Here is a 13,888-nt window from a genome sequence, read left to right as displayed (position 1 = left end):
CTGCATAAACAAACATACAAAATCCTGTAAGCTTTAGAATTTCCCTAATGACCTAACCTTTCTCTTTTTTTTTTGTACACACAGTTAATTCTCTGGCCTAAATATTTAGGGTTGGATTTATTTCAGTATGAAGACTTCTGATGCTAAGGGTGTGATTCACTTGTCTAACATATCATCTAGTGCCATTTTAGATGTTTTTCAACAGGTTGAATATCCTGGTTATCTTTGACGTCTGTGGCACATCTTCCAGCATAGTGTGGATATCTCAAATACATTATGGTATCTCAAATGTTACTAATTTCCTAGATTTAGGCACGTGAATTGCGCTCCAGGTTTATGTTTGCAGGTGTCTACATGTGATTTAGGTTCTAAATTCCCTGAATAGAATGGAGATTTAATGTTTTGGGTCACAAATTCATACCTAGAAACATTAGAGTTTTTCTGGAGTGTCTTACTTGGTCCCCACCTCTCTACAGAGGGGTACAGACGTGTCATGTCTTTTTAGTCAGAGACTGTGGATGTCTCAGATACCAAATGTCTCAACAGAGCATCTCAAATGGCTTCCGACACTTATGTTTAAGTGAATCAAACTTAATCAAAAAAATATGCATCAATTTTAATGGTATTATACAATTGTATATATAACGTGCACATAGACAAATTAAATATGGCTGTCTGAATATTAGGCTGAATCCCACATGTGCTATTTCACACCTTGATTACAACAGTGACTTCTGGCTTTTCTGCTCATCACTTTTCTAAATCCATTAAGAAACTGCTATTAAGATTTTTAATTCTTACTTTCCTTAATCTTGTGGTTTTTTTCATTGTACCTTTGACACTGGCAAAATACTGTGTATCTCATGGACAGTCCTTACTATCATGTTACCAATGGTACATCATCCATGTAGAGTACAGATTTTTTATCTTTTCAATGCTTAGTCCATGTGTGTATCTTCACTTGACCTGACCAGTGTGTGTGTGACTGCACATGGGGTATTGTGTTATGTTTTGAGCTTTCCAGTAAAACATTATTTTGAAATATCATGTAAAGCCAGTGGAGGCTGCCAAGATGATTACGGGGCTGTAGCACGTGATTTGTGAGGAGGAGTGGAGAGGCTGGTTTTGTTCAGCCTGAAGGAGAAAAGGGAAAGGGAAGAAATTGATTATTGCTGTCTACTAGTATCTAATGGAGTGTATAAAGAGGAAGGAGCCAAGATCTTCTTACAGGTGCACAACGGAAAATCAAAGGGAACAAGCTGCAAAAGATAAATTTGGATTATTTGTTAAGGAAGGGGAGGAAGTCACTGTGACAGAGGGTAAACATTAGAACAGGTCATCCAGACAAATTTTTGGGTCTTCATTTTTGGAGAGATTCAGAATGTAGCTGGAAAAGGCCCTACAGCTGAAGTTTGTCCTGCTTTGAGCAATGAAGTGGGAGGACTTGCAGAGGACCTTCCCAACTTCAGTCTTTCTCTGGCTCTGTGTAGACATCCACATTTAAATGCCTATTTTTAGGTATTTTCATTTTGAGCTGAATCTTCCAAAATAATTCTCAGGCAATTACCCATATTACTGAGTTATTTTTGACAATATCTAAAAAGAAAGCTTTTGATGCCGTGGTTCAGAACAGCCATTCTCCAGTAAAGGCTTGTGACTTAGACCAAACAAGGTCCACTGGAAGAACAGATGGTGCAAAAATAGTTGTTTGTGTCCAAATAACACTTTGACTGAAACCCTGGTTCCCAGCCACACCTTTGATAATGCAGTCTGGAATTTCAAACCAGTCTTCCTTCACCCTCTCAGATTTGTTTTCTCCTTCCATTTCTTTGGTGATCATTTACTGTGACTGAGCAGGCTCTCTAGATGTGGAGAGCAGGAACTCATCACCAAAACATACACTGTTCATTTTGATATTAACCCTCACCCCTCTGTCTCCCAACATATTTTCTGTGACCCCCATCATGATAATCTATTCCATCTCATGACAGATTCTCTCTTGCTTTTGGGAAAACATCAGAATTGTTCCCACCCACCTCAGAGGAAACGGAGACCTTCCAGTAACAGAGCTAAAGGAGTAATGGTCCAACTTACTTCCTTTTGAAAAGTGTCCTTGTAGGGGTGTTTTTATCAGACATGTCATCCTAGCTAAAATGGATTAGGTTTTCCTTCTGGCAGTCAGCGTGGTCAGAATTTCTTCTAAATTCCATGATCCTAGCTATATTAAATTATGTGTCTGAGATGAAGGAGTCAAAATCATCCACTTGGCAGCAACTGCCATCTGTCATCATCTTTAGTGTAGTATTTGCTTCTTATAAAGTGTCATTAATGTTTCCCCTGCTGTGTTAAGAATATTATACCATTTTTTGACCTAATTTGGTTCTCCTGTGCTTAAAGGGAGCACTCTGTCACAGTCCATGGTAGTGTATTATTATATCTATTGAGGGGGAAAAAAAGTCTTTCCATAGCAGGTGTTATATCATCTGTAAGTATAAAAATCACCTCTTATGGCTGATTATTTAATTTTTTTCTTCTAAGTCTGTGACTGTGTTGCAAGAGATGACTGAGCCAGGAGATAAATTTGGTAGGCCTTACTTCTCCAAGGGTGCAAAATCTGCACAGATGGGGTGCCAAATGCAATCTGTATTGAGACATTTCAGGAATAACATTTTCAGACCCTTCCCAAGGTCCCTTCTCCTCTGTATGTGCAGAGAATGGCAAAGTTATGAATATCTCTAGTATAGGAACTTTTGGAAATGGCTAATAGTTTGCATTAGAAGCTGGTACAAGAAATGTTTAGTGGAACCTGCTTTTCAGGAGTGTGTTCTGCAGAGTTTGTATTGCTGTGCTTGCTAACAGATGCCTCTATACTATCTGCATTAAAAACTCCAAGACCTGGCTCCAGGTAACTGTGGCTGTGTGAGATTCTGGTTGTAACATTACTCTGTCTTACACATGCTTACAGATGATCATTTGACAGCAGAAGCAGCTATTTATCAAATAAAGGTTCTTTAAGGTGCATAGTGCACCTGTACGCTCACTTCCTCTTGCTCGCCTACATCACAGGTCTCACTTTGTCCTACAAATGTTGATATTTCATATTAAAAAAAAAAAACAACCCACAAAAAAAACCAAAAGAAAAAAAGGAAGGCCTAGAGCATGGTGCAAGCAGTGTGAGCTGCTCCAGTGTGGAGTTCTGCCATTAGTCAAATAAGTGTAGTCTGCAACAAAAATGGCAGTATGTTTAACGTTATGGTAACTGCTAGTAGTACTAGCTCTGCTGCAACTGAGGACTCTTCAAGCAATGTACACTCTAATCACAAAAGGAGGCTAAATATGCTAAGTCAAAGAGAAAAAGGCGTATTGGGTAGAAGCATTTCGGTAGGACATAATTAGTTTTATAAAAACTGGAATGGATGATTTCTCTAGCACATATCCCTATTTTAAATCCCAATTTGTCAGAGGATTCTCATCACCAGTTATTTACTTCACCTAAAGATAGATGAGCAGCAGTAACTGCTTCAGTGTTGGTGAATGCTCTTAGTCTTTCTAAAAATACTAACTCTGAATGCTTCTGAACAGACATGAATTTCAACAAGACTGAGGACTTTAGTCAGGCTCATACACAAATTCTTCCAGGTTTCTCTCCTCTGAGATACCAAACATGGAAAGGAATGAAAGGACAAGTCACACCGATAACTAGGATGTGATTAGAATAGTCTAACTGAGTCTTTTAGATTCTGAAAAAATAGAGGTAGAAAATGAATAGATATTTAGGTATAAGAAAGAAATTCTTCACTCTGAGGGTGGTGAGGCGCTGGCCCAGGCTGCCCAGAGCAGCTGTGGGTGCCCCATCCCTGGCAGTGCCCAAGGCCAGGCTGGACGGGGCTGGGAGCAGCCTGGGCTGGTGGCAGGTGTCCCTGCCCGTGGCAGGGGGGTGGGAACTAGATGGTCTGTAAGGTCCTTTCCAACCCAAACCGTTATATGGTTCTACGAACATTTTAGCACTGTATTATGAATTCATTTTATATGTCTATTCTGTGACAGTTCTATCAGCTAAATTTTACTTAGCTTTTCAAGTCATTAAAATACCAGAGACACAAAAAAGCAACAGTTATTGTTAAACCCCTAAGGCCAAGGATATCCGTTTAATTCCCTGAATAACAGTTTTATAGAACGTGTTCATAAAACTCATATTATCATAAAAGTTTGAAGTAATGATCTGACATATCTTTACTTATATACCCTCCCCACAAAAAGGAAATTAAACAAATCAAGCTGTGCTGAAAGGGAATACCAAGATGCTATCAGGATGTGGTCAGTCAGTAGCTCCCTGTCACGGGTCGTGCTAATTCTGTCCCCCCCGACACTGGAACCTTCAGTCTTTTTTTTCTGCCTCAATGTCTCACTTATTCTTTGCAGCCGGTGTTTTACTTAGTCTTTAAACAATGTGTGGGAGGGTATTAATATGTCATGAACTGAATCTTTGGTAAGAATTTAGTGTGTCCCAGAAGATACAGGTGTTGGTTTGTCTGTTATTCAGTGCACATCAGCAACACTGAGTTTAGCGTTCTGCAACCTCTAATGAAACCCAGAGTAGTCCCATCCCTAGTTTTAGGCAGTTCAGTATTAGCATAGATCTTGATAGGCTTAATAGGGCTGGGCAAACCAATAATTTTTATTCACTAAAGAACTATCATTAGTAAATAATTATTATTTATTAATCATCAATAATTCATATTTAATAGTCAGTAATTTATTCAAAGTGATTGTCAGTGTTCTTTTTGTATGCTCTTTTTATCAGTCACGGGAAAGATGGAATTATTTTTTTTCCTTTGCTCCCCAGTTAATGATTTTATACTTTTTATATAATGGAATTATTATTGTTAAATATTTTCAGAAGGAAACAACTCTTGAAACACATTACTGGTTTTGGTGAAATGCCCTTTACCTTCAAAGGAAAATATATGATATTGTTGCATTGTTTTCTTTTATATACCTTCAGCAAGGTGAGGCTTCATTAACATTTGTATTTAAAAAGGCATATTTTTGTTATGCTGGATGTAATTTTTATATTGCCATTTCTTCATATTCCTTGTTATATTATCTTCTGTTGTCTCTCTAACCAAAGAGGCAGATACTGCTGTCCTATGAATTGTCGGTGGACTCTATTAATGATCCTTTTCGAAGACAGAGGTTAATGAGTGCAGCCACTGTTATTACAGATAATTTGCGTAAGTAATTCTTCAGTGGTTTTGCTACGGTGGTTGTGTAACTTGACCTCAGAGATCAAAATGTCATGAACAGTTAGCATTATTTTTAAAGTCACTAGGAGAAATTATGCTACAATCAAACGTAAATTTCAGTAAAATAAATATTCTCATATCTCACGTAACTGTAACTTACCATTACCGAGGGTAAATCATGCCTGACTAACTGGATTGCCCTGTACAATAAAATGGCTGGGGTTTGTGGGTGAGGGGAGAGCAATGTTTTCACTTACACTGACTTTAGCAAGGCTTTCAACCCTGTCTCCCACAGTATTTTTTCATCCCAGGTTAAGGTGCTAGGATGTTAGGGTCTGCACGGGTGGCCAACCAGCTGGACAAAAAAACGGTTGTGTGTTTGGGTTTCAAGTGTCTGGTGGAGAGGTTATATTCCACCTGGAGGCAGGTAACAAGTGGAGTACCACAGGGGTGTATCCTGGGACACGTCTTGTCCTAAGTGACCTGGAGGAGGTAGCAGAGGGCTTGCTCTTGATTTTAGGATGGGACGGAACTGGGGGGGGAAGGTACTTGATACATTGGAGGTAGGAGCTGCCATCTAGAGGGACTTAGGCTGGAGGAATGGGCCAACAGGAACCTTGTGAAAATTCGGCCAGTACAAATGTAAATTTATGCCTATCTGCAAGAACCTCTTGCAACGATCCAGGCTGGAGCTGGCTGGCTGGGAAGCAGCTCTGCAGGAAGGGCCCGGTGGGTCCATGTGGGCAGTGAGCTGAGCAGTGGCCAGCAACACGCCCTTGCAGCAGCAATGGCCAACAGTATTCTCAACTATATTAAAAGGAGCGTAGCCAGGAGAAAAGTGATTATCAGCCTTTATTAAGCAGTTGCTAGACCACATACTATGCTCGGTTTGCCCCCCAGCTCCAAGAAATATATTGAGTTCAGTAGAGGGCCACCACGTCAGGGGACTGGGCGTTTGCCCAGTGCTGGGCTGGTTCAGCCTGGAGAGAAGGTTTTGAGGGACAGTTGATGTCAGCCTTGCAGTGTGTAGGAAGACGTTATCAAGAATGCACTCTTCACAGTGGTGCACAGTGGAAAGATGAGACAACAGACAACAACAGAAAGAAGAAAGTTTCAGGTTGTGTATAAGGAGAAGCTTTCACTGTGAGGACAGTCAGAGGAACAGGTTATGCAGTCTCTGACCTAATAGCTGACCCTGATTTGAGAACAGGGTTGCACTAGGGATCTCCTGAGGTCACTTCCAACTTGACTTCTCTTATAACCCTATCCTCAGCTATGGACACCAAGATACGGGGGATGCACTTCTTCATTTTATCCTGCTGGTTTTTGGGTTTTTTTTCAACTCATGCTGCATCTGTGACTGTGCAGACGCAACTTACAGAAAACAAGTTGTCAGTTTCCCAGAGACAGTTAAGTTACTTCTCCTTAATGCAGAGCCTTTATCATCCTTCAATAGTGTAATAAACATATGAAGAGGTGGGTAATATCACCAGTTTCTGTAATTAGGAGATTTACTGATAGTGACCTTTGAATAGCCTATGATTAGTTTGTGTAGAATGAGTGAAACATTTTTTTTCTATTATGTTGTTCTGCTCACATGAGATTGATTTTTCTTTTCAGTCTTTTCTGTGACGGTCTTTTTCTTCATACTATGATATTCCACATAATTTCACTTTCCCTCTTTGTCATTTAGAACTGCAGGAGTCAAAACTGAAATGCCCTCCATTATGGAAACGTTTTGCTCGCAAGTATCTAATTTGGGATTGTTGTCCATTCTGGAGAGTAGTCAAAGAAAACGTGAAATTGGTAATTTTGGACCCATTTGTTGATCTCTTAATCATGGTTTGCATTATTGTGAATACCTTCTTCATGGCTCTGGAGCACCCTGACATGCCATATAATTACCAAGAAATGATTTTCATAAGTGACAAGGTAAGTTAGGTCTGTGTTAGAGTGAATATGGAGTTATAACGCCATATTTATACTGGGACAGTCCTATAAGGACATGCTTTTTCAGTGACTTTTTGCTGAATTTCTTTTTCCTCCTCCCAGGTCTTCACCCTGATTTTTACAGCAGAAATGATCTTGAAAATCATTGCTCTAGATCCTTACAACTATTTTCAGCAAAAATGGAATATTTTTGATAGTATAGTTGTTATGATTGGCCTAATAAGCTTTAAAGAAAATCTGTCATCTTTCAGACTGGTAATTATTTCTTTATTCTTTTCTAAAAGTACACATGTTTTATATAGATTTGTTAAAGATTCCAGTGAAATACCCTCAAATTATTTTACTGATGAATCTGTTAAATCAGTTCTCTTTTTGGGTAAATAGTAATCCAACATTAATATTAAAGAATTCATTCAATGTTCATTATACGCTTTATATTGGATATGACAAATACTCTGACACAGTGCACCCTCTGGGAGGTCTGACCTGGCAGGGAGTTCACTGGTTCTCTGTTACGTCTGTACAGTGGTGCTGCTCAATTACATCTCAGACCTTCCATTAGGAAAAAATGTTATCTGAGTGTTTCCATGAGCTTAAAGATAGCAAGTATTCCTTCACAGCTTTTCCTTTTGAGCTGAGATCTGTAAAATAACATAGCTTTCCTCAAGGTTTAGGGGCTCTCCTCAAGACTTTCTTCAGCCTTAGGGAAAAGGAGGAATAATTCTGAGATGTCCATGTAAAATGTTACTTTGCTGTTTATGTCCTTCATGTGTATTTAGAATGCTAAATTTACTAAGTACTAACATTCTTTGTAGCTTTTGAGTCATCACACCTAGAAATATAGTTGGATTCTGTTTTGTCTTGTGTATGACTGAGGGATTTTAGCAGCCCCGAATGCTAATTTGACGAAAAGTGTCCTTCTTACTCATGAGGGTGCGTAGAATAGATCCATCCGGCTTTTCAGATCCTGTTTTAAGTGTGGGGAGAGGTAGAAAAAAAATCTTTTTTCAATTTTTGTCTGATTACATTTGATTTAGACCAGAATGCAGTCATTTCATTAGCCTCGTCCAAATACCTATGAGGCACTTTATTATTATTATTACTATTATTGTTATTGCTGTTAATACTAATAGACTTACACATGCTCATATCTAACTTAGCAGAAACAATTTGAGAGCTTCCTTTGGCAGTTCTCTGTTCTCAGTAACAGTAACCATTTGAGCTTAAGCACAGTGCTTTTGGATCAGAACAATTAAAAACCTTTCTTTAGGGGGAAAATTATGATGGTGTTACTGAAGTAAAGACAGCATGATAACTGCAGGGTCTGGTTTTTGTGTGTGCTGTGCTATCCGTGCAGTGTTCACCACTCACATTGTTCTCTTGTGTTTTACTTACAGCTCAGGATCTTCAAATTGGCAAAGTCCTGGCCAGCCTTAAATACTCTTATGAAAATAATTGTAAACTCCGTTGGTGCTCTGGGTAACCTCACTCTGGTTTTGATTATCACTGTATTTATTTTTGCTGTAGTAGGAAGGCAGGTTTTAGGCATTCATTATAAGGAAAAATTCTACAAAATAAACACCAGTGAGGATTTACGCTGGCATATGAAGGATTTCTGTCATTCATTCCTGATCATATTCCGAATACTATGTGGAGAATGGATTGAAACCATGTGGGAATGTATGGAAGTAGCTGGAAAAGAGCTATGTCTTCCCATTTTCTTGTTAGTCCTCGTGATAGGAAACCTGGTGGTGAGTATCAAGCTATTTTTCAGTCCCTACTAAATACATCCAGTTACATTGGCATCTTTTTTTTTTTCCAAAGGAAACCTAATCATCCAAAGAGTATTCACACTATTTGCTTATTTGGGTACTACTTAATATATGTTTTCCTTCTGTTTGTTTTTTTTTTTTTTTTCCCCGTCTTCCTCTTTCTCACACAAGAGGCAGCTGCTAAGCAAAATAAAATTATTCCTTCTACCCAGAGTATAGCAGTGCCATTTTGATAATTTGGTGCCTGATTTCTTCATCTTTTGTGTGCTAGGTTCAGATAACCAAAGTGTTCAGTGCTTTTAATGCTTACCAACTTTTTATTTTCAAAAGTTTGCAGTACACAGATTTTCCAGTTTGCGTGACATATACTAGACCTAATGTATATATACTGGAAGATGAAATCTTTTTCATCTGCTTCATTTGTTGGTCTATACCAGATCCTTTTTGATGTTTGTGGTGGTGGTAAAATTTATCTTTGCCTGCTGTTTTTCAAAATGTCTACCTCCACATACCTTATGGACATCAGAGCATGTGAAAATATATTTGACATACCCAAACCCTTGTTTCATTCCTTTTTCTCCTGCCATTCCTTCCAGAAGGAGCCATATCATACTATATTAGTATTTCAGTAGAATACTAAATAATTTCATTACAGTGGTTGATGAAAGCAATATTGAGATTTTCTCATCTAGGGAAGGTTTTCTGAAATGTCTTTTCTGTTAGCAGTAGTGTCTCCAATTTACTTTAACTTAATTTTAAGGTGCTCAACCTATTTATTGCCTTGCTGCTGAGTTCATTCAATACTGACTCCTCAGTGGAACAAGAGGAACCTGGACAAATGACTAAATGTCAGATTGCTATTGCGAAGATCCACAAGGGCCTGTGGTCTGTTAAAGACAGAATTTTGGATCGTTGTGGCAAAACAAAGAAACAAAACCTTAAAACAGCCAAAAAGAAGACTTTAGTGAAAATTTCTGCCAAAGACATAGAGGAAAATAATTATGCCATGACAGATGTCAGAAGGGATATAGGCAACAATTGCTTTGACATGGGGTATTACAATACTGAAGAGACTTCCTCAATAACAAGGAAATATGAAGAATTTTTAACCAGTCATAGTACCTGTGTTCCCATTGCAGTAGCAGAGACTTACACCGATGAATGTGATGATGATTACAGTGCATGCACAGAAATAGAATACAGAAAACAGGTAAGGAATATTAATATTTGAAAAAATATTGTAACTTGCGTCTGTAAATATAATCTCAAAGACTGAACAGTAAATGCTATCCCTTCTGTCATTTCTGCAATTGTACTTTATTTGTTCTTCTAGTAGCTTCAAAATGCAAGAGCTACCAAATAATCTTAATTATTCGATAAGAGATGTTGAATATCCACTTTTTCATCATTCTCCTAATTGGCAGCCATAATTCTGCTTTTGTCTGTTTTGTTTCCATTTAGTGCTGTCAATTGCTAAATGATGTTTGATCAGAACAGACATTCTTTTTGTTTCCTTTGCCTTACAGATGGCACCTGGAATTTTTGGAAGTCAGGCCTCTTGTGTTGCTTGTATGTTGCTTCTCAGTTGCATGGAATCTAGAGGGAATTTAGTTAAAACCTTCACCTTAAAAATATTATTTCTTAGTGATTTTTTAATCCCCTATTCACCTCTGTGATACTTTGGACTCCCCTCTTGATTGTGTTGTGTTGGGCAAGATTAAACTCAAGTCTTGCTGCATGTGAGTGAGGCACTTACACTTGCCATGATAGTCAATAATGGTGCAATTAATATGCCTGCACATAGGCATTTAGGGGTATTTGAGATACTTCAGGTGCCCGTCACATCCACGAGGGACTGACAAACAAGGCACAGAAGCTATAGGAGCTCTTTGGCATCTGGAGACCAGGCATACGTAGAAACACCTCAGATGATACTATGCTTACTAGATTACTCCATTTAGATATCTGAATCTCAAGATTACACACACTACTTACCACAGAGATGTCAAGTACCATTTGAGGTTCTGGCTTACCTTGTACAGCTTCTATATGCACTTCCTAAAATGCATCTGTCAGTTCCTGTAGATCCTGTGCCAGTTTTAACCATGCCGTGTGTATGTCTTAGGTACCCCTAGGTATCTTAAACATACACATGTATGTACCTAAGACATACACATGTGGGGTGTGTGTCTTAGGTACCCCTAGGCATCTTAAAAGACACTAAACAGTCTAGGGCAAGCAACTGAATTAAACCCTTTGTGCCCTCACAGCATGCAACCGTGTCCCTTGCTTCACGTCTATATTGCTTGTATGTGCCCACTTTTGCACTTCATGTTTTCTCCCATTTTGCTTTCCTGGTTGTTTTTGGTTTTTTTGGTTTTCCTTATTTTTTGCTTTCTTCCCTCTAGTGTTGTGCTATACTTCTAATAAAATGGAATTTTACCTGATTACTTTCCTTTGAGGAGGGTGATGTGTCTTAGCGAAATTCTGTTTGTGACAGCAGTTACTTCTAATATATGGGATATGATGTGGTTACTTAGAAAGGATATGAATGCTGGTTTGAGTATGATGATATATCTGCATGAATGCATCTTAGTTCAGAACTATTGGATCATCCTCTGAGATTCTTATTCCGTATAAATATTTTTGCCTATAGAAGGTAAGGGTGATACCCTTTAGCCTATCGACAGTACTTCAGCTGTGTATGAAACATCCATTAGTAGTTTGAGCTCAGCTCAGCGCACAAGGGCCTCAAGTTAATTTCTTTTAGAAGCCTGCTTTGTTCACAGACAGTTGTAATAAGAAGCAGCAGACTTCAATATACCTTCCCTGCAATCTTTTGTCGGAAGGTGAACAAAAAAAATACTAACTCTTCTCAGACCCATACTAAAAGAAGTTCCGATAGAAGCTGGCTTACACAGCAGAATGAGCTGTTTTGCAGTTTCTTCACATAAAGCAAGATAGAAAGCCTCTTACAGAAAGTAGCTTATGATTTTAATTTATGTCTTTTTATTAATTTGTGCTTATTTCTCCAGCTGCCACAGACATTGCAACTGTGCTTTCCCTCTTCATAGGTTAAAGTGATGGTGTAAGCATGTGGCAATATAGGGTTTAGCTCATCTGAAAAAACACATCCAAATGTGTGAGGAGCAAGCTCAGATGGAACACCAGGCTTTGCCAACTATACTGTACCTAGACTAGCTTGTTAAGGATTGTATTTTATGAGTGTTAGTTATGTTATGATTGTGATATCACCATATTTTATATCTATCAGAACAGGTATTTGGGCTCAAAGTACAGTTACCTAGTATTACGCTATGGCAGAAATCTCAAAAGCAGGTGCTGTTTTCGGATGGATTATGATATGGTCAGTGTCTAGGTAGGATCCATTTTCTATGTTTTTGGTTATAAGAGGAGGCATTGTCAGTGGAATAGCTTTGGACAAATTCTCAAAGAAGCAGAAATTGCTAATAAACGTAGAATTATCTGTGGCAATTTGAAATATGTTGTCCATAAGCATCTGATGAAAGAAATTCTTTCCCTGCTGTAGTGGAATCTGGTATTGCTTGGAATTTGTTGTGGCAAAAGGACTGAGGACTGGTTTGGATCATTTAGCTCTTCTGCCTGTAACTAGAAACATTAGACTGTTGGGGTCCAGCTGCAAAGGCGGCTGCTGAATCCATCAGTGGGCTAAATGTAGATCTTGAGGAATGATACCTTTCCACAGTATAACCACAGGACCATGGTATTTGAAAGCAAAGAAGAAACCAATCTTTTACATGCCTTTTAGGGATATCATTTAGTTATCTGTAAAAAGATAAACATGGTAAACTTTGTGGATGCTTTAGATTCTGTTAAAGAATTTTGACTTTTAAGAATGACTGTCAGGAAGAAAAATGTGGAAAGTAAACCAGCTTGCATTATTTCATGCAGGGAGACAGATTAAGACATAGAGAGCAGTGCCGGAGTTCAAGTGGTTTCAGTCAGATTTCTGGGACTTCTGAAACTATAAGTTATTTCTCCGAAACACACCAAAAGATAGAGGAAAAAGAGGTAATTATAACTTTTATCATCTTGTGTCATATGCTAGAGATTAAAATTGTCACAGCGGTTCTCTCATTCAGCAATGACAGGACAAGGTGGGGTTTTCTGAAGAGCAGAAAGTATAATCCCTGTGAAGACGGTACATCTTTCTAGAGGTAACAATAGTTTAAAGCATGGAGGTTTGTCTCGCATAAGCAGCCATGGCTAACAGTGTAATTTAATATATTATTTTGTACAAAATAAGAGAAATTAATGGAGAAACACACTCACTTTAAACATATCTGATACCGTTCATTTTTATAGATAACTCTGCTGTTATCCTTGGATGCAAAGATTTGTTCTCTAGAAACAGTTCCCAAAACAACCATACTTTTTCTGGTCTAGAAACTTATTCTAATGCATAATAGATCTAATAAGCTCTAGAAGCATATTCTGATATGGTACAGTCCACATCAAAATAGGTGAAGAATCATGGTTTGCCTCCAGTGACCCAGGAAATTAAATGGAAGTTCATCAGCTTTTTGGATTACTACCTCCAAAAGTCAAACCACTTTAACATTTTCAGATTTTAGATAAAGTTGACAGTAGTTTTGTTTGTTAGGCATTATTTAATTATACTTACATAAAAATAAAAATATCAAAATGCCCTTGGATTTAAATAATTTCATTTTTGTCTATGCTGAAGATTCACTAGGACCTGAAGTTAATGTAAAGCAGCATGGCTGTCAACAGAGCTAATTCCCTCCTTCTGGCTTCTTATTCTTATCCCTATCCTCATGTCTTCCCTTTCCATGTCATACAGGGCACTTACACCTTATGGCTGGTAGATTGTTTTATTCCTTTTTCTTTATACTTGTTTTCCTTATTGTCCTTAGT

General features: G+C 38.2%; 1 protein-coding gene across 1 annotated transcript in view; it reads left to right on the top strand.

Moving 5' to 3' along the window:
* LOC130148978 (sodium channel protein type 5 subunit alpha-like) overlaps positions 1-13,888 on the top strand; it is a 53,943-nt gene that overhangs the window by 22,352 nt on the left and 17,703 nt on the right. The window contains exons 12-17 of the mRNA XM_056338182.1: positions 5,132-5,234; positions 6,940-7,178; positions 7,299-7,451; positions 8,594-8,947; positions 9,729-10,178; positions 12,902-13,021. Coding sequence (XP_056194157.1) covers positions 5,132-5,234; positions 6,940-7,178; positions 7,299-7,451; positions 8,594-8,947; positions 9,729-10,178; positions 12,902-13,021 — 1,419 coding nt within the window. The remainder of the gene's footprint in view (positions 1-5,131; positions 5,235-6,939; positions 7,179-7,298; positions 7,452-8,593; positions 8,948-9,728; positions 10,179-12,901; positions 13,022-13,888) is intronic.

Source organism: Falco biarmicus, chromosome 4 (genome assembly GCF_023638135.1).
Source record: "Falco biarmicus isolate bFalBia1 chromosome 4, bFalBia1.pri, whole genome shotgun sequence".
In the NCBI taxonomy this organism is placed as follows: domain Eukaryota; kingdom Metazoa; phylum Chordata; class Aves; order Falconiformes; family Falconidae; genus Falco; species Falco biarmicus.
This window is presented reverse-complemented; position numbering and strand designations above follow the sequence as displayed.